Consider the following 19,986-nt stretch of genomic DNA (forward strand, 5'->3'; position numbering starts at 1 on the left):
CACTCCTGCGGCGAGAAGGAATGCCTACTTTCCACGCCAAGACAGACGCCACAGAACGGTACCTGCTGAACACGGAGTGGCGCTTAGCCAAGAACCCCGCCCAAGAGAGTGTATACCGCGCTGAGATTGAGAAGCTCATCACAGCGGGACACGTCACAAAGATGGACATTAAAGAGGCTGACCAGACCACTGAATCGTGGTACGTGCCTCACCACAAGGTCCATCACAACGGTAAAGACTGCATAGTATTTAACTGCAGCTACCAGATCGGATCCCAAAATCTGAATAAAGAGTTACTGCCCGGTCCCACACTCGGCCCCTCCCTACTCTGCGTTCTACTCCGCTTCCGCCAGGAAAAGGTGGCCATCAGCGGGGACATTAAAGGAATGTTCCTGCAGGTGAGATTAGTAGAGGAGGACAAGCCCCTGTTACGGTTCCTATGGAGAGAGAAGCCAGGAGATGAGCACCCAGCCATCTACCAATGGGAAGTCCTCCCCTTCGGAACGACGTGCAGCCCCTGCTGTGCTACATTTGCACTACAGAAACATGTAGCAGAGGACCCAGCAGCGGACGAAGAGGTCCGACACAGCGTAAAGAACAGCTTCTACGTAGACAACTGTCTACAAAGCCTTTCAACCCAGGAAGAAGCCGAGGCTCTCCTGATTAAACTCCGCGCCTCATTGATCAAAGGCGGCTTTGATCTCAGGCAGTGGGCCAGCAGCGATCCGCAAGTACTGCGCAGCCTCTCCTCCGAGGACAAGGCAGCCAGCAGCGAGACCTGGATGGCTACAATCCCGGGAGAAGCCCAGGAGATGACCCTGGGATTGGTGTGGCGATTCAAAACAGATTCGCTTCACTACAGACACAAGCCCCTGACTACGGAGCAGGGAAGGCCGGCGGCGGCGCCGACCACCAGACGGAGTGTGTACACAACACTCGCCCGACAATATGACCCGCTAGGATGTATTCTACCGTACACCACCAGGGCAAAAATGATTGTACGAGCATTGTGGGACAAGGACCAGGGCTGGGACGACCCCATTCCCGCACACCTTGCATCCACCTGGAGAGAGTGGGAGATGGAGCTCCACTCACTCCCAGGCGTTAATATGCGCCGAAGCTACTTCCCACCCACGGTGAGGCCAGAGACATGTAAAATGGACTTACACGTCTTCAGTGATGCCTCAGAGGTCGCATACGGATCAGTAGCCTACTTGCGGGCCCAAGAAAAGGGGGGAGAGATCTACACAGCATTTGTCCTCGCCCGCTCGAGAATAGCCCCACGCAAGCAACAATCTATCCCACGTCTAGAGCTCTGCGCAGCCCTAGCCGGAGCGCACCTAGCCACGCTCATCCAACGTGAGCTCACCATACCGGTGTCTAGAACAATCCTGTGGTCAGATTCCACGACAGTACTCGCCTGGATCAAATCGGACTCATGCAAGTACAAAGTCTTCGTGGGAGTCAGAGTCACCGAGATTCAAGACTTAACCGAAGAGTTAACCGGAGAAACAGAGTGGCGCTACGTTGATACAAAACAGAACCCAGCTGACGTCATCACCCGGGGGATGCCCCTGGATGACCTCACCCGTCGCAATGTCTACAGTGACGGCCCAGCATTCCTAAAGCTCCCGGAAGGAGAGTGGCCCACGCCTATCCCGAGGGAAGCCAGTCAGGAGGAGGCTGAGAATAAGAAGCCTGTGTTCTGTGGATTGAGCACTGTTATCTCCGCAGACCCCAACACACTCCTGATGGGGCGGCTAGATCCTGCGTTACCCCAGACAATGTACCGGCCTGAAGAAGCGAACGGCCGACGAATGTGGAGGTACAGTCAAGTATTAGCCGACAAGTTTTGGAGCAGTTTCCTACTGCACTACCTGCCGTCTCTACAGACCCGCCAGGGGTGGGTGGAGGAGAGAGACGGTTTGACGGAAGGAACAGTCGTCATGATTGTTGATCAATCACTGCCCAGAGCTATGTGGCCGGCCGGCCGCGTAAGCAAAGTGATCACCGGTGCCGACGGCAAGGTCCGAGCAGCTGAAGTGCTTGTCCAGGGTCGCACTTACACCCGTCCCGTGGCGAGGCTCATAGAACTGCCCCGACTCCCAGACACAATCGATGATGACCATGACCCTATAACCCTATGACTTTGTGAAGTTGACTGACCCCTACAGCAAACCCTTATGTGTAAATAGACAACGCGATTAATCTGTCTCTGTTTAACTGATTAGGTCTGGGACCAATCAGGGGGTGGCTGTTGTGAAGGGCCAGATTAAACCGAATATATATATTTATTTATATATATATATTTAATTGTATTTGTATATTCTCTAATATTCCCTGATATCCCTTGTATATTCCTTGTACAATATGCATTGAATATCCATTCTAGCCTACTGAACATCCCATAATAGTCTCCATTCTACTATTGGTCGAGACCTTGGTGCCAGGCTGCCATACCCCTCAGACCCAGTTCAAACGTACCGCTCAACATGTACGAACAAGTCCTAGTTCCGCGTAGGAATCTGGCTACCGCACCACTAATGGGACTATTTGTTCATAGTGCGTATATATACTGCGCTACTAAAGTAGGACTTCCTTTTCAGTCCAGTTTCTTACCCTCCAATAGAGTCACAGACGTAAAGCCTCCCCGCGACGCCACGTGTGGGAGTAAGGCCAAGTTCGGCTTACCATCGGTATTGAGACATCGTGTATATTAATATTTGAATAGTCATATTTGGCACTATATCGTCGAGTTGGACGTAGTCTATTAAGCTAATAATAGTCTGTTAATATATAGTGCTTCGTGCGGTGAGAATACTACCGTAGTCAGTACCCCATCGTTTCGGGCAGAGAACTGGCTGCTTATCCAGGGTGGTTGACCACGTGAAGCTGCACCCGAGGAGCCCCAGAGCCGACGAGCGAGTGGACCTGTATACCGGATTATTCTACCGACGACAGCCCGCCTTCCCCGGCACGGATTATGCTTTGTATACGTTGATTATTCCATGGATAAAGACCCCCGACACTGCCGTGTGTTGGAACCCCCCCCCCTGGAGAGGACGCAAGGTGAGGAGACGCTCTGCAAGACGAGGTCGCTTCACGTCTCTCCTCCGTGGACCGGAGGACGCCGGCCCACAAAGAGTCCACCTGCTTTCATCTGTGGTCCAAGGATCGCCGGCGCATTGAACGGCACTACAGTGGGTTCACCTGGGATACCCTTGGCCGGATGAGGCAGCCGGATTCTACCCCCCCCCCCTTCCTACTCCTGTCGGCTTACAAGCGACCGGATTAACCCCCCCTAGTGTATCCAGCCTATAATCATTAAAGTATCATTGCTGTTATTCCTTAAACTATTCCAGGTCGTATATGTACCACCTGCGCCTTCAGAGATTGGACATTCTCTATTGATATACCGACGAATACTCTTGCCATAAAAGTGCATACTAATTCCCATTCATAAATGTGATTGATTTGATTAAGTGCTTGCTCTACACACCATCGCTGTGTAGAAATAAAGACCTATTTCTAATTCGTACATTTGTGTTGGATCCGTTTCATCTACGTGACAGTGTTCATCATAATATATTTATGCCGAGTACTGGGTGGCCGAATATTAAGTACAAAGGTAGTGGTAGTAAGTATCATATCTAGTAATACAGTCAGGGAATTGTACCCCTCAGTTACAGTAACAGTATTGCATGTCATGTCATGTATGTCATAAACGTCATGATTAGTTTAGATTAGATGATTCGATTCGATTTTTATATCTGTATATCTGTATATTGTGTATGTCATAATGTCATTATGAATTGAAAATGGGGGACCCTGATGTAAACAAGACGAAAGTATTTCTCTGGTCTGCACCACCTTAACAATTGTGTGAATTGAGCTGTACTTTCTGCAATCTGTTCATTAAAGTTTTCAATCAATCAATCAATCAATCAATCAATCAATCAATCAATCAATCAATCAATCAATCAATCAATCAATCTCTGTAGTCTTACCTTCCATACTTCTATATGAATTGAAAATGGGGGACCCTGATGGAAACAAGACAAACGTCTTTCTCAGGTCTGCATCCCCTTAACAATTGTATGTATTGAGCCGTACTGTATTGTACCCATTCTGCAATCTGTTAAATAAAGTTTTCATTCATTCATTCATTCATTCATTCATTCATTCATTCATTCATTCATTCATTCATTCATTCATTCATTCATTCAGACTTCCTGCAGTCTGTGATTAAGTTATGTACGTTTTCAATCAATTAATCAAACCCGACCGCATATCAACACATTATTTGGTGATGTCTAATGTACAATCTTAAAATGCTGTCTTTTTATCTCTTTAATAATAGTTATTAGTCTGTATTTTCTTTTTTCTTTTTGGGTTGATCTATGAAATATATTATGTCTGACGTAATACAAACAAATGAAAACAGGGCGGCGCCGCTTATTGTTGACACCGATGACGTCAGAGACACGCGACACTCGAAGAGAGCGGAAAAGAAAAGCAACAAAATGGCAACTGGTTCAGAACACGGACTGAAAAGAGTCGTTTGGCAAAGTAAGTTGACTGTAATGTTGTAACATTAATCTGAAGTAACAGATAAGATATCATCACGTTACTGTCTCGTTGGAGTTGATAATGTCCATGTTCTCCAAACGGAAGAACAACATCACCGAGCAACTGTTTTCTGCTGCGGAAGTCTGACAGCTTACAATGAAAACATGTAGCCGAGAACTTTATACAACTTTATTGAAGTTTAATAAAAACACTTTCATATATGATAATAACCGGGTCATGTGTTTGTTATGAGCCTCCCGCCTATATTAACTTGTTAATATATATTATGATGTTGTGAATATGACGACTAATGTCCTTTGAGGTCCATCTCCCTGGATACCAACAACACCACCAAGCCATTTCAGATAACAATTTGCTGCCTTTTTTTTATAATATAAACTGGTTACCCTGATCGGCCCAACAGTTGTCCGTACTGTAGTTGCAAAGGATATCAGCTAGCTAGTTGTCAGTAGTTGTACATGATATCAGCTAGCTAGTTGTCAGTAGTTGTACAGGATATCAGCTAGCTAGTTGTCAGTAGTTGTACAGGATAGCAGCTAGTTAGTTGTCAGTAGTTGTACAGGATATCAGCTAAGTTAGCTAGTTGTCAGTAGTTGTACAGGATATCAGCTAGTTAGTTGTCAGTAGTTGTACAGGATATCAGCTAAGTTAGCTAGTTGTCAGTAGTTGTACAGGATATCAGCTAGCTAGTTGTCAGTAGTTGTACAGGATATCAGCTAGCTAGTTGTCAGTAGTTGTACATGATATCAGCTAAGTTAGCTAGTTGTCAGTAGTTGTACAGGATATCAGCTAGTTAGTTGTCAGTAGTTGTACAGGATATCAGCTAGCTAGTTGTCAGTAGTTGTACAGGATATCAGCTAGTTAGTTGTCAGTAGTTGTACAGGATATCAGCTAGCTAGTTGTCAGTAGTTGTACAGGATATCAGCTAGTTAGTTGTTAGTAGTTGTACATGATATCAGCTAGTTAGTTGTCAGTAGTTGTACAGGATATCAGCTAGTTAGTTGTCAGTAGTTGTACAGGATATCAGCTAAGTTAGCTAGTTGTCAGTAGTTGTACAGGATATCAGCTAGCTAGTTGTACATGATATCAGCTTGCTAATTGTCAGTAGTTGTACACGATATCAGCTAGTTGGTTGTCAGTAGTTGTACAGGATATCAGCTAGTTAGTTGTCAGTAGTTGTACAGGATATCAGCTAGCTAGTTGTCAGTAGTTGTACAGGATATCATTATCAGCTAGCTAGTTGTCAGTAGTTGTAAATTATATCAGCTAGCTAGTTGTCAGTAGTTGTAAATTATATCAGCTAGTTAGTTGTCAGTAGTTGTAAATTATATCAGCTAGTTAGTTGTCAGTAGTTGTAAAGGACCAATATATGTGACCAAAAAAGACAATTCCAAATCCAACCTCTGTGGTTTTGGTTGGTCTTCTCCAGGGCAGCTCACAGGTTCTGGAACTCCATCCCCCAAGACATTAGAGACTCAGTCTCTCTCAGTTTTCCCAATGATTGATTGATTGAAAACCTTATTAACAGATTGCAGAATGGGTACAATACAGTACGGCTCAATACACACAACTGCTACGAGGATGCAGAAGAGGGTCCTCCATCTCTTCTCCACTGCCTTCTCTTATCCCCCCAATCCACCCTTGTGTGTTTGTGTTCTGCTTGTCTGTTGTTTGTCTCACTAACACCACTCCATATTGTAAAGTGACTTTGAGTAAAGTGCTATATAAATCGAATGTATTATTATTATTTGTATTGTTATAATAATAATAATAATAATAATAATAATAATAATAATAATAATAATAATAATAATAGGGTTTGTTCATGTTGTCTGTTCTGGCTCACAGGACTGAAGGATACTATCATCACAGACTGCAGGAAGTCTGAAGTATGGAAGGTAGGACTACAGATATTGATTGATTGATTGATTGATTGAAAACGTTAACAGATTGCAGAATGGGTACAGTACAGCTCAATACACACAATTGTTAAGGGGATGCAGACCAGAGACTAGACAGACTGGTAGGACTACAGACAGACTGGTAGGAATACAGACAGACTGGTAGGACTACAGAATATATACAGACTGGTAGGACCAGGGTTTCCGTTAGAAAAAATTGTTGTCGGTCTCCGTGACCTGCAAGATTTCAATCTACCGGACAAATGAGATTAATTCCGGTCATAGTTTATTGAGCTTTAAAACAATTGAATAAAGAATGTCATCCTCAAGGCATGTAGATTTATAATATTATTACTTAAAACTATAGGCTACTTTTGCGTATACAGTCATTAATATATTCCAAATAAAATAAGTCCCTCGATACTCCGTGCTGCTGCTGACTTGAAATAAAATAGACCGCGTATGTGGGCAGTCGGTCCGACACTAAACAGCAGTCTGTTATAATCACATTTGTATGAGCTAACGAATTCCGTTATATTGGACATTTGTATTAATTATATCAAGCGAAGAACTGAGAAATTTTGCAGAGAGAGACGGCAACATTATCGTGGGTTTGCGTGATGTATATCTCCACCTCCCAACGACTTGGTGCTGGTCATAATGTCCGGTGAAAACAACTCCCTCCAAGCACAACTTGACCACCCGAACCGTACCAAAACAGGCCAAAATTAAATAGCCCATGCGACGAACGATTCATTACATTCGTTTCATCGTTGCTCCACCAAGCAGCCGGTCCAACAATGAAAGCTGTTATCAGCGCGAGCCGGCCGCAGTTAGTTTGCAAGAAGCATCCAGCTGCAGACCCGCAGAGCAGCTTTCCAGGTCTGGGGACCGCACTGTGCCAGCAAAGCTGGTGGGTTCTGTGGGTCTGCAGCTGCATGCCTTCCGCAAATCCAGCAGCAAGCTCTCGCTGAGCGAAGCAACGACAACAAACGCAATGATTGTTTCGTTTATCGCATAGGCCACCCAACTCCAGCCCATCCAAATACAATTCAAATAATCAAACTGTGCCCAGAGGGAACTATTTTCACCGGACACTATGACCGGAGAGATTAAATATGTCGGACTTCAACAGATTTTGCCGGTCAAATACCGGTAATTACCGGCTAACGGAAACGCTGGGTAGGACTACAGACATACTGGAAGGACTACAGACAGACTGGAAGGACTACAGACATACTGGAAGGACTACAGACAGACTGGAAGGACTACAGACATACTGGAAGGAATACAGACAGACTGGAAGGACTACAGACATACTGGAAGGAATACAGACAGACTGGAAGGACTACCGCCTCTTTCTAGACAGACTGGTAGGACATGTAGCCACTGACAGACTGGTAGGACTACAGACAGACTGGTAGGAGAACTACATACAGACTGGTAGGACTACAGACTATAGACACTGGTAGTATTACAGACTCTCTAGACAGACTTGTAGGACTACAGTCAGACTGGTAGGACTACGGTCAGACTGGTAGGACTACGGTCAGACTGGTAGGACTACAGACAGACTGGTAGGACTACAGACTACAGTCAGACTGGTAGGAATACATAGACAGACTGGTAGGACTACAGACTACAGTCAGACTGGTAGGAATACAGATTACATACAGACTGGAAGGACTACAGACTTTCTAGACAGACTGGTAGGACATGTCTCTACAGACAGACTGGTAGGACATGTCTCCACTGACAGACTGGTAGGACATGTCTCCACTGACAGACTGGTAGGACATGTCTCCACTGACAGACTTGTAGGACATGTCTCTACTGACAGACTGGTAGGACATGTCTCTCCACTGACAGACTGGTAGGACATGTCTCCACTTACAGACTGGTAGGACATGTCTCCACTTACAGACTGGTAGGACATGTCTCTCCACTGACAGACTGGTAGGACATGTCTCTACTGACAGACTGGTAGGACATGTCTCTACTGACATTGTCTCATAGATTGAAAACTACTATTCTAAAGAGTCCACTATACAGCCCACTTGTCTTTACATGACCTTTTTTTATTTTTATTTTTTTTATGTATTTATATATCCTAGATCTTTATTTTCTCATGTATTTATACATCCTAGCCTAGATATTTATTTTCTCATGTATTTATACAGCCTAGATCTTTATTATCTCATGTATTTATATCCTAGATCTTTATTATCTCTTGTATTTATATATCCTAGATCTTTATGTATTTATTAGAGCTGACCTTCGAAAAAAAAATTGGCATTCGAAGCTTCGGGGCTGAGATTAGATTTTAATTCGAAGCTTTGAGATAAAAAATAATAATATATATATGTAACGGATGGTATCGTGAAGCGCAGTCAAGAAGGGCTGGGGTGAGTAGCGGTGCTATGGGTTAAACTCACTCTCACATCCTCAAAAGACGCATAGACCCAGCACTTAGAAGTGGATTCACCTCTTGGTATAGCGGTCTGTGTTGTTGCCTGCGACGTGGGAGACCGGGGTTCGACTCCCACTCGGGGCATCGAAGTTTAAGGTGACGTTGTCACAACCGTTACAATGGTGCCGATTGACCCGGATGCCTTGGGTGGAGTGGAGTGAGTTTGAGAGGGTGAGTGTAACGGATGGTATCGTGAAGCGCAGTCAAGAAGGGCTGGGGTGAGTAGCGGTGCTATGGGTTAAACTCACTCTCACATCCTCAAAAGACGCATAGACCCAGCACTTAGAAGTGGATTCACCTCTTGGTATAGCGGTCTGTGTTGCTGCCTGCGGTGTGGGAGACCGGGGTTTGAATCTCCCTCGGGGCATCGAAGTTTAAGGTGACGTTGTGACAACCGTTACATATATATATATATATATATATATATATATATATATATATATATATATATATATATTATAATTTTTTTTTAAATTTTTTTTTATTTTGTATTATGTTGTGGGACTTCTACAGCACTTTGGTCAACTTTGTTGTTTTTAAATGCGCTCTATAAATAAAGTGGATTCGATTAATTAATTAAATGAATAATGAGTCGGGAGCTGTGCTGCCTGGGCGCGTCTAGTTTTTTTACCAACGGATTTCCAGTTGTGCGTTCTGCAATCTGATTGGCCACTGACGTTTCTGGTGCGATCTGATTGGCCACTGACATTTCTGGTCATGTGACATGTGCGCCCATTCGCGTGATGCGCCCATTTCCCCCTCTAACAGCCTGCAAACTACCTAACGCCTAGTTTATCACTGGTTAAGCTTAGGCGACTCTTTCGAAGTTGGTTAAGGTTAGAGTTTGGAATCAGGGCTGGTGTTCTATCGCCCTGCTCTAAGACAAACTCTAACCTTAACCAACTTCGAAAGAGTGCCTAAGCTTAACTGGTGATAAACTAGGCGTCACACGATTGGCGCAGATGTCACACGACCAGAAACGTCAGTGGCCAATCAGATCGCAGAACGCGAACGCGGAACTGGAAATCCGTTGGTAAAAGTAATCAGGCTGCCTGGGCGGCTGCTCGCCGTTACACAGCCAACAACATTACATTACATAATTATGTTGCAACCTTCGTCTATATAGCAAACAATTATATAAATATTTATATGTAGTTAATAGAGACAAAGGCAGAATTCGACTTAATGACTTAGCAACTTATTAAGACATGTTTTTATATGGGTCGGGACACTATAAAAAATTGTCAGTGCTGTAAAGTTGAAATCTTAGACAAACGAAACACTTTGCTTTCATGAAATATTGTAAGCAGTCATTTGAGGCTTTATAAAAGCAGCACAATGAACACAAATCTGTCAGTGCCGAGTCCGACCTCATCTATCTTAAATAACAAACGGCATTGCTTGTTGTAGTTAACAAAGAGAGGTAGAGTTGATTTTGCAGGTAAAAAAAATATATACTTTTATTTTTTTTATATTCAAATTTTATTTTCCCATTCGAATCCCATGCCCATCGAACGAAGCTTCGAAGTATTTAAGACAGCCCTAGTATTTATATAGCCTAGATCTTTATTTTCTCTTCATCCTCCTCAGATCTTGATCCTGGACCCGTTCACCACCAAGCTGCTGTCGTCATGTTGCAGGATGTCTGACCTGATGTCTGAGGGAATCACCAGTAGGTTCAAAACACATTGTTTTCAGCGGAACACTGTTCACTGTTAGTTAGGGATGGGTACCGAACTCTGTACTTTTAAGGGTATCGACCGAATTACGTCGGTACTACCGAGTATCGATTCACATTAGATCAATCAGTGCCACATTTCGATACCTAAGACCCACCATGTTAGAAAATAATCCGTATTCCAATGACTCGCAATTGTCATTTCATTATAGACTCAGACCAGAGCGGACCTTCAATGCCAAGCAATTGTCATTTCATAATACACAGACCAGCGTGGACCTTAAACGACATGCAATTGTCATTTCATAATAGACACAGACCAGTGCGAGCAATGTCCAATGTGTCTTAACATGCTTTTCATCCTTGCCATGTCCACATTAGCCGCTAAGCTAACTAGCGTTAGCCACTAAGCTAACTAGAGTGACTCCACGACACCAGTTCCATTAGTGAGGAAAGGGGGTTGGGTGTTATATTGATGAGGCTTGACAACCGAGGTTCAAAGAGAACTTCACATTTATTGGCTGTTCATTTATATACATCGCTTCATGCATCGCCCTCCATACAACTCTGTGTGTTGACTTCCTAGTGACTGTGACATCACTCGAGTCAAGTACGGTATCCAAGAGGCTCAAACTCAAACCTAATACACCACACGCGGAGTCTCTCGCTCTCTTTCTACGTTCAATGATTTAAAGTAGCCAAACGTTACACTATAAATACTAACTGGATAGTTCATGATATAAACATTTAATTTCATTATCTGAAATATTCAAAAATCATTAAGTCTGCTATGAGGTGTGTGTGTGTGTTTAAATGTTGTTTAAATTGAGAAGTTTACACTAGTTTAGTTTTACAACAGAAATACACATTTTATAATGAAAGTACCAAAAAAGGGTACCGTCGGGTATCGATTTCCATTTCCCAGGTATCGGTTCAAATGTACCCAACGCTACTGTTAGTCCTACTGGATCACAGAGTTAAGCTCCACTCAGGAGGAGATCCTGCCCTGTCTGCTCCTCCTCCTGTAGTTCTGTTGTATTCATTCAAAATCTCTAAATCCGTGAATAATTGACGCCTCATTCATCCAGTTTCAATGCAGCAGGTAGATGGGAGCTATATGTTCTGAATGTCCTTGTCTAAGAATAACTGCTTTGAAGCATTAGGGCCCATCCTAAACATGTTACTAGGCCTATACTGAAGCATTAGGGCCCATCCTAAACATGTGACTAGGCCTATACTGAAGCATTAGGGCCCGTCCTAAACATTTCACTAGGCCTATACTGAAGCATTATGGCCCATCCTAAACATGTTACTAGGCCTATACTGAAGCATTAGGGCCTGTCCTAAACATGCCACTAGGCCTATACTGAAGCATTAGGGCCCATCCTAAACATGTTACTAGGCCTATACTGAAGCATTAAGGCCCGTCCTAAACATGTCACTAGACCTATACTGAAGCATTAGGGCCCATCCTAAACATGTGACTAGGCCTATACTGAAGCATTAAGGCCCATCCTAAACATGTTACTAGGCCTATACTGAAGCATTATGGCCCGTCCTAAACATGTCACTAGGCATATACTGAAGCATTAGGACCCATCTTAAACATGCCACTAGGCCGCCTATACTGAAGCATTAGGGCCCCTCCTAAACATGTCACTAGGCCTATACTGAAGCATTAAGGCCCGTCCTAAACATGCCACTAGGCCTATACTGAAGCATTAAGGCCTGTCCTAAACATGTTACTAGGCCTATACTGAAGCATTAGGGCCCGTCCTAAACATGTTACTAGGCCTATACTGAAGCATTAGGGCCCATCCTAAACATGTTACTAGGTCTATACTGAAGCATTAGGGCCCGTCCTAAACATGTCACTAGGCCTATCAGGGCTGTACGCTAAGCTTTTTCACTAGGGGCACACTTGCCCCTAAATGAGAAATTTAGGGGCAAAAAATATTTTTTAGGGGCAAATTTTTTAATAACAATTTTACCATTATAGTGAAAAAAAATATGTTCCTCCTGCCTCATTACTGTGGTCCTTTTATTTAACATTTAAGTGCTTTTGTTGTCAGGTTTGTATCTTTTATAATGAACCAACTGAACTTCGTATTACCACAGCTGCAAACATTTCTTCTTTCATTGATAACGGTGTATTAACAGTGTTCATAGTCAGTATCTGCTGCACACTGCAACACAGCTCTAAGACATACACTAAATCATGCTCTCTGTTTATCTTTCTCCCTCTCTCTTCCACACACACACACACACACACACACACACACACACACACAGAGAGCTCCCTCCCCGGGCCCCTGTAAGGTATTGGCTTGTGTTGCTACACGGACACATTTGTATGTTGCACCATGGTACTTCCTGGCTTACAGAGTACAGACCATAGATACAGACTAGTAAACAAACATTCCGTCTATTATGTGAACTAAAGAGTACAAGGTTTACACAACAGCCCCCACCCCTTGTTTTATTGTATTTGTACCTGTACTACCTGCTGTCAGCTGTTTATCTCTCTCTGTGAGCTTGATTAGCTAGCGTTAGCTCACGTTAGCTCCGCGGCTAACCCTGAACTAAATCAATGACTAGGTTCTAAAGCATTTCGAGTAGTTTTCACTGCACATAGAAGTAGCCAAACAGCGGGAGCATTTCGGGAGTATATAACCAAAACCCAGGCAATTTCGAGCCCTTGGCTTGCCTTAAGGAATCAAATAGTCTGCCATTAGCTACATGATAACATGCTAACGTTATAACGGTCGGGAAAACCTGGCAGCGATAAGGGAATTGAAAGTCACAGGCACGCGATTCCAGGTGCCTGTGACTTTCTATGAAGAAATGAGCTATGAAGAAACTTTACTTTTCTTCATAGCTAAATCAGACAGTCAGCCAGTCTATCAGAGTGAGTGCTCAGCCTTGGATAATTTAGGAGTGAAATGCGAATGCAAGGCTTGAAATCACTACTCGCAAGCCCGCCCCCAAATATTATTTACCAATCGCAACGGCCAATTAAAGGGGCAATTCGCGATAATCTCATCGCAGTGTACAGCCCTGCCTATACTGAAGCATTAAGGCCCGTCCTAAACATGCCACTAGGCCTATACTGAAGCATTAGGGCCCGTCCTAAACATGTTACTAGGCCTAGGTACTGAAGCATTAGGGCCCGTCCTAAACATGTCACTAGGCCTATACTTGCATGTTAATGTGCATGATGTTTGTTTCCATACCAGATTTATTTTAAAGTTGTTTTAGAGTGAACCTTTTATCAAATGTGAAGATGAGTCAAGAGTGAACTTTCTATCAAACTGGTGACGATAAGTCAAGAGTGAACTTTTTATCAAACTGGTGACGATAAGTCAAGAGTGAACTTTCTATCAAACTGGTGACGATAAGTCAAGAGTGAACTTTCTATCAAACTGGTGACGATAAGTCAAGAGTGAACTTTCTATCAAACTAGTGAAAATAAGTCAAGAGTAAACGTTTTAATGAAGGAAAAGATTACCACACTGCAAGAATCTAAGAATAAGTCACCTTGTGTGATGCATGGTGCAAAGACGGTAGAAAACATGTCACACGGGAGAAGGGAGACTATGTTTGATAAACTGGCCAGTAAACAGAAAAAGAAGGCAGAGGATCAAAAGAGGAAATTCAAGCAGATGGCTGAAGAGCAAACAAGGTTCATTAATCATGCTCCGGATGAAAGTTGGCCGTCGAGAAGGAATATCTCTCGAGTATAGATTTTAGAGTGTCTTCTTGGAGACTGAGAGGAGAAAGGAACCGCTGGCTGAAGAAACTGAAATTGAGAGATTGACTGCAAAGTTAGCCGAGCAAGAGGACAGAGACAGACAGACGTGTCGGATATGGTTTCCCAGAGGGAGTAGAAGAGAAATATCCTATCGGGTTCCTGAAGAAGATGGTTCCTGAGGTTCTTGGCGAAGAATTTACAGGTGAACTGTTGCTAGAAAGAGCTCACGGAACACACGCACCTCCAAGACCTTTTGTCATCAGATTATCAGGATATCAACAGAATTAGTTGGTGAGGGGAAAAAATAAACCAGCTTCTATCAGGACTTTTACAAACACACCCAGGAACGCAGAAGTACTTTTTCAGAGTGTAAACGTTTCCTGTATGAAGCCAAGAGAGAACAGTTTATGCTCTACTTGCCAGTTATGTGTTTTTCTACGCCATATGGGATGGACCACCGTTTGAGCGTTCATCAAACATTATGAATGAAGATCTGAAGAGAGCGTTCATCAAACATTATGAATGAAGATCTGAAGAGAGCCCTAGTGTTCATCAAACATTATGAATGAAGATCTGAAGAGAGCCCTAGTGTTCATCAAACATTATGAATGAAGATCTGAAGAGAGCCCTAGTGTTCATCAAACATTATGAATGAAGATATGAAGAGAGGCCTAGTGTTCATCAAACATTATGAATGGAGATCTGAAGAGAGCCCTAGTGTTCATCAAACATTAAGAATGAAGATCTGAAGAGAGCCCTAGTGTTCATCAAACATTATGAATGAAGATCTGAAGAGAGCGTTCATCAAACATTATGAATGAAGATCTGAAGAGAGCGTTCATCAAACATTATGAATGAAGATCTGAAGAGAGCGTTCATCAAACATTATGAATGAAGATCTGAAGAGAGCCCTAGTGTTCATCAAACATTATGAATGAAGATCTGAAGAGAGCCCTAGTGTTCATCAAACATTATGAATGAAGATCTGAAGAGAGCGTTCATCAAACATTATGAATGAAGATCTGAAGAGAGCGTTCATCAAACATTATGAATGAAGATCTGAAGAGAGCCCTAGTGTTCATCAAACATTATGAATGAAGATCTGAAGAGAGCCCTAGTGTTCATCAAACATTATGAATGAAGATCTGAAGAGAGCCCTAGTGTTCATCAAACATTATGAATGAAGATATGAAGAGAGGCCTAGTGTTCATCAAACATTATGAATGGAGATCTGAAGAGAGCCCTAGTGTTCATCAAACATTAAGAATGAAGATCTGAAGAGAGCGTTCATCAAACATTATGAATGAAGATCTGAAGAGAGCGTTCATCAAACATTATGAATGAAGATCTGAAGAGTGTTCATCAAACATTATGAATGGAGATCTGAAGAGAGCGTTCATCAAACATGAATGAAGATCTGAAGAGAGCGTTCATCAAACATGAATGAAGATCTGAAGAGAGCGTTCATCAAACATGAATGAAGATCTAAAGAGAGCGTTCATCAAACATGAATGAAGATCTGAATGTGTAGCTGTGGGTCTTGGAATGTTACATACATGATCTTCCACGTTTGATGGAGTGGACGGAAGGCTCTTAACTGATTTACATAACAAACCTTTTCCACAGAACTCATGGAGCCAAGGATCTTTTCTTTCCTAAATGTTGATTTACAAAATGTCCTTCAATTGTTTTTGTCGTCAAAAAGACTATTGTTGACAATCTATAAGCTATTTCAGTTTGATGGCTTGTTAAAGTACTCAAAGTATTATTACTATGTGTTTTCTGACCTAAATTAGCATGTTCTTGGTATCTAGGGACATCTATGGACCTCAGTGAATGTATTCCCAGTATCAGAAATATTGTGTCTATTACTAGGCTTGCTTAACCTCTTAAGCCCGGAGCCCTATTTTCTGAAAATCCGCCTATAATACATACCTAAGAAATAGTGTGTCTATTACTAGGCTTGCTTAAATTGTGATGAAACAAAGGAGAATATGAATTATGATTTTTATTTGCATCTTTGACAGTGAATAACACATGATGTTTACTCTTGAATACGTTTGAAAAAAAATATTATAATTATGTCAGACAGTCTAGAGAGAATGATTTATGGCGTGATGTCATTTGCAGTCCGGTACCGCACTGCACGGGTGGAAGAGGTTAACATCGGGAGACGCTCAATGGTGGAGCATTGGTTTTAGTTTTGGGGATAATGCTGACAACTCTGACCCAATGCAGGTTAATTATTTTAGAAAGTGTCGCACACAAGAGACAACATGTAGGAATATGTGGAGCGATGACGTATTCTGTTCGCTCTCACGGATTATCCCCGGCTGTGATGGAACACGCGTCCACTAGTCGGAGCCGTGTACTGTACTATGTATGGGTTCTCAGTCTGAATGGAGTCATCTTTTAATTTATTTTTTCTATTTTCTATATAAATATCTTTGTTGTATATTTTGATTATTGTTTTTTTCTTTCTACTTTTCTTAAAATTGACCATTGTTTTTGTATTGATCTTGTGCACTAAATAAAATAAAAAATATCACAAAATTATATACAATATAAATGAACTGTATATATTATGAACTATTCTATATAACATTGTGAATGAAATGTATATATAATATAAATTAATTGTGAAATATAAATTTACTTTGTCTTTCTGTTAGTCGTGGAGGACCTGTATAAAAGCAGAGAGCCAGTCCCTGAGATGAAGGCCATTTATTTCATGTCGCCAACAGCCAAGGTTTGTTCCTCAGCCTCTATAAACACCCAGTTCCACGGTTTATTAATGTTAGTGACTCAGACTATAAACAGTGTTCTAAGGTTTGTTATTGTTAGTGACTATTAGGGATGGGTATTGTTACGAAGGATCAGATTAAACCGAGTATATATATTTATTTGTTGATATATATTGAATAGTATTTGTATATCGTTTGATATCCCTTGTATATTCCTTGTACATATACACGGAATATCCCTTTAGCCTACTATAGCCCATAATAGTTCATTCTCCTATTGGACAAAGGACCAGGCGCCAGGGGACCAGCCCCCGGAGTCGAGTTCAAAGTTACCGACAAGACATGTCTGTACTAGCCCCGGCCCTGCCCAGGGATACGGCGACAGAAATGAGAGTGGCACTATTTGTTCACCGTGCATATAAATATGGCGCAAGTGAATACAGAGGCACTTAGTCAGAAACTTAGTAACCAACGTGAAGCCTCACCCACGATACGACGTGCGGTGAAGTATGGCCTGTTTGGCCCCAGAATAGCATTGAGACCGCGTGCGAATTAATAACTGAATTGTCAGAGTTTGGCACTGTACCGTCGAGTGCGACGTATTTCTATTAAGTTAATAATAGTCTATTGTGTATGGTGCATCGTGCGGTTAGAGTTCTAAAGTGACCAGCATCTCCAACGCTTCCTCGTGTTAGCTAGATTCTTATCCAGGCTGGGCCGACCACATGGCGCTTTCATCCGAGGAGATCTAGGCGAGGACCGAATGGACATGTACACTGGATTACCTACCCGACGTCTGCATAGCCCTGTGCGGCTGGAATATATATTTGCTTTGGTACTGTGATTTGTGGAGCGGATAATCGCCGACGCCTGTGAGTGTTGGATTTACCCCTGAGAGGAGTCAAGGTCGAGTCGGCGCTCAGAGAGCCTGAGGCCGCCTAGCTTTCTTCACTGTGGAGCTACAGCCTACAAGGGAACCAAGCTCTATTCGTCTGCGGATCAAGAGTCTATCGCACTGTCTTCTGTACTCGAAGTCTCCCTAGATATCGTTGACCAGACGTTCTACTACCGACAGCTCTCCTACCCCCCCTGCCGGCTTACAACCGGGAGGACCCCTTCCAGTATATCCCGCTATATCATTAAGTGTACCATAGATATAATTCCCTAAGAGCCAGGTTGTATACTTGCCTCCTGCGTAACCAGAGAATGGACATTCAGTGTTGATTTGCCTACGAATACTCATTTGCCTTACAAGTGCAATCAAATGTAATATAAGTATCATATGTACCTTTTGCTCCATTAAATACTTGATTAATACCTTTGACTGGAACCGATTTCATTGTGGGAAGTGTTCATCATATTCATATATTGTGTACTGTATGGCCAGTAGTTAAAGTACATAAAGCGGTAGTGGTTTAATGATACCATACTTATCAATACAGTCAGGGAATTGTACCCCTCAGTTACAGGTATCATTAGGATTTTATCGATACTACTACTCTTATCGATACTGCTTAACGGTTCGGTACTTTATCGATACTCTTATCGGTTCTTTTAGATTATTATTATTTAAAAAAAAAATTATACATTTATTATTTGAACGGCTTAAGGCTATATCTGTACTTGATGTTTGTTTGTTGTGTTGCATATTTCTTTTTAAACAATATGTTTATTGGTATTTTTTTTTCTTCAGTTTTACAGCATCAGTTCAACAGTTCAACAACCATACAAAAGGAAATGCTGCCAACTGCCCCCTCTCCCCCCTCCCCGAGTTACAGAAAAATAGATACAAAATAACCCCCCCCCCCCCCCTGAAAGAAAAATTAAAAATCAATATAAACAAAAAAAATTTAAATAAAAACCTCTAGGCCAGACCCCCCCTCCCCTCCCCCAGACTAGGACCTCAACAAATAAATTTTTTTTTTTTTTTTTTTTTACACATTTTGAGAATTTAGTAAACCCAGTTACACCCGTCTAACAGGTGCCCATACTTCTACACCAAACAAATAAATATCTAACGTTACATCTTTTCTCTTCAAAGAGCAACTAATAACATTTACATTCTTGTGTTGCATATTTGAAATAAACTTCAATCAAATCAAACCCCCCCTCTTAAAAACACAAACCTGTGTTTAACCTAGCCATCTATAAAATATCATGTTAAAACTGTGAAACAAATGTCACACTCCCCTAAAGAAAGAAATACATAGCTGATAGAGTTGTGCCCTTCCTGATGGCTTGTCGTACAGAACATGTAAGTCGCTTTGGATAAAAGCGTCAGTTAATGACTAAATGTAAATGTATAGCAAACATGACTCAGTTATCCAATAGTGCTGCTGCTTTTTATTTTGTTAAAATATTTTAGTAAATAAGACTAAAAGACTACAATATGACTACAACGATTTCATGCCTGCTTCCTGTCCTCGCGTTTCCGGTGCAATGCACATATTTTTAACGTTACATTTTCACCAACAGATTGCTGCTAATTAAACACTTCATGGAAACGGAGTAACGTTAACGTTATGTCGAGTTCATACGTGTAGTGTAGTATGAACTCGACATTTTTAAATTGTATTGCTAAATTGACATTACCATGGCCCATTCAAAGTCCTATATCTATTGTTCAGGGTGTAGCAACGTTATTATTTTTCATTCACATATTCATACTAAAATACCGTCTAAAGTATAAGTATGTTTTTATCGTTTTCTGCAGCTTTCTCCAGAACGTGATTTATAGCCCTAAATGCATTATATTGATGATTGTATACAGTTTGATAGCAATTGGCGCGAGATAAAAAATTTCAACTGCACGACGTACTTCTAGAAGTTACTACGTATGATCTGATGTTGAC

At 42.0% G+C, this 19,986-nt stretch overlaps 1 protein-coding gene across 1 annotated transcript in view; it reads left to right on the plus strand.

The window, feature by feature from the left end:
• Nucleotides 1-4,500: 4,500 nt before the first annotated feature.
• The window catches only part of stxbp3 (syntaxin binding protein 3), a 101,668-nt gene continuing 86,182 nt past the window's right edge, over nt 4,501-19,986 (plus strand). The window contains exons 1-4 of the mRNA XM_084310932.1: nt 4,501-4,569; nt 6,439-6,488; nt 10,552-10,633; nt 17,063-17,139. Coding sequence (XP_084167058.1) covers nt 4,524-4,569; nt 6,439-6,488; nt 10,552-10,633; nt 17,063-17,139 — 255 coding nt within the window. The 5' untranslated portion in view covers nt 4,501-4,523. The remainder of the gene's footprint in view (nt 4,570-6,438; nt 6,489-10,551; nt 10,634-17,062; nt 17,140-19,986) is intronic.

The sequence above is a fragment of the Notolepis coatsorum genome (genome assembly GCF_963971535.1).
Source record: "Notolepis coatsorum genome assembly, chromosome: 3".
Lineage (NCBI taxonomy): Eukaryota > Metazoa > Chordata > Actinopteri > Aulopiformes > Paralepididae > Notolepis > Notolepis coatsorum.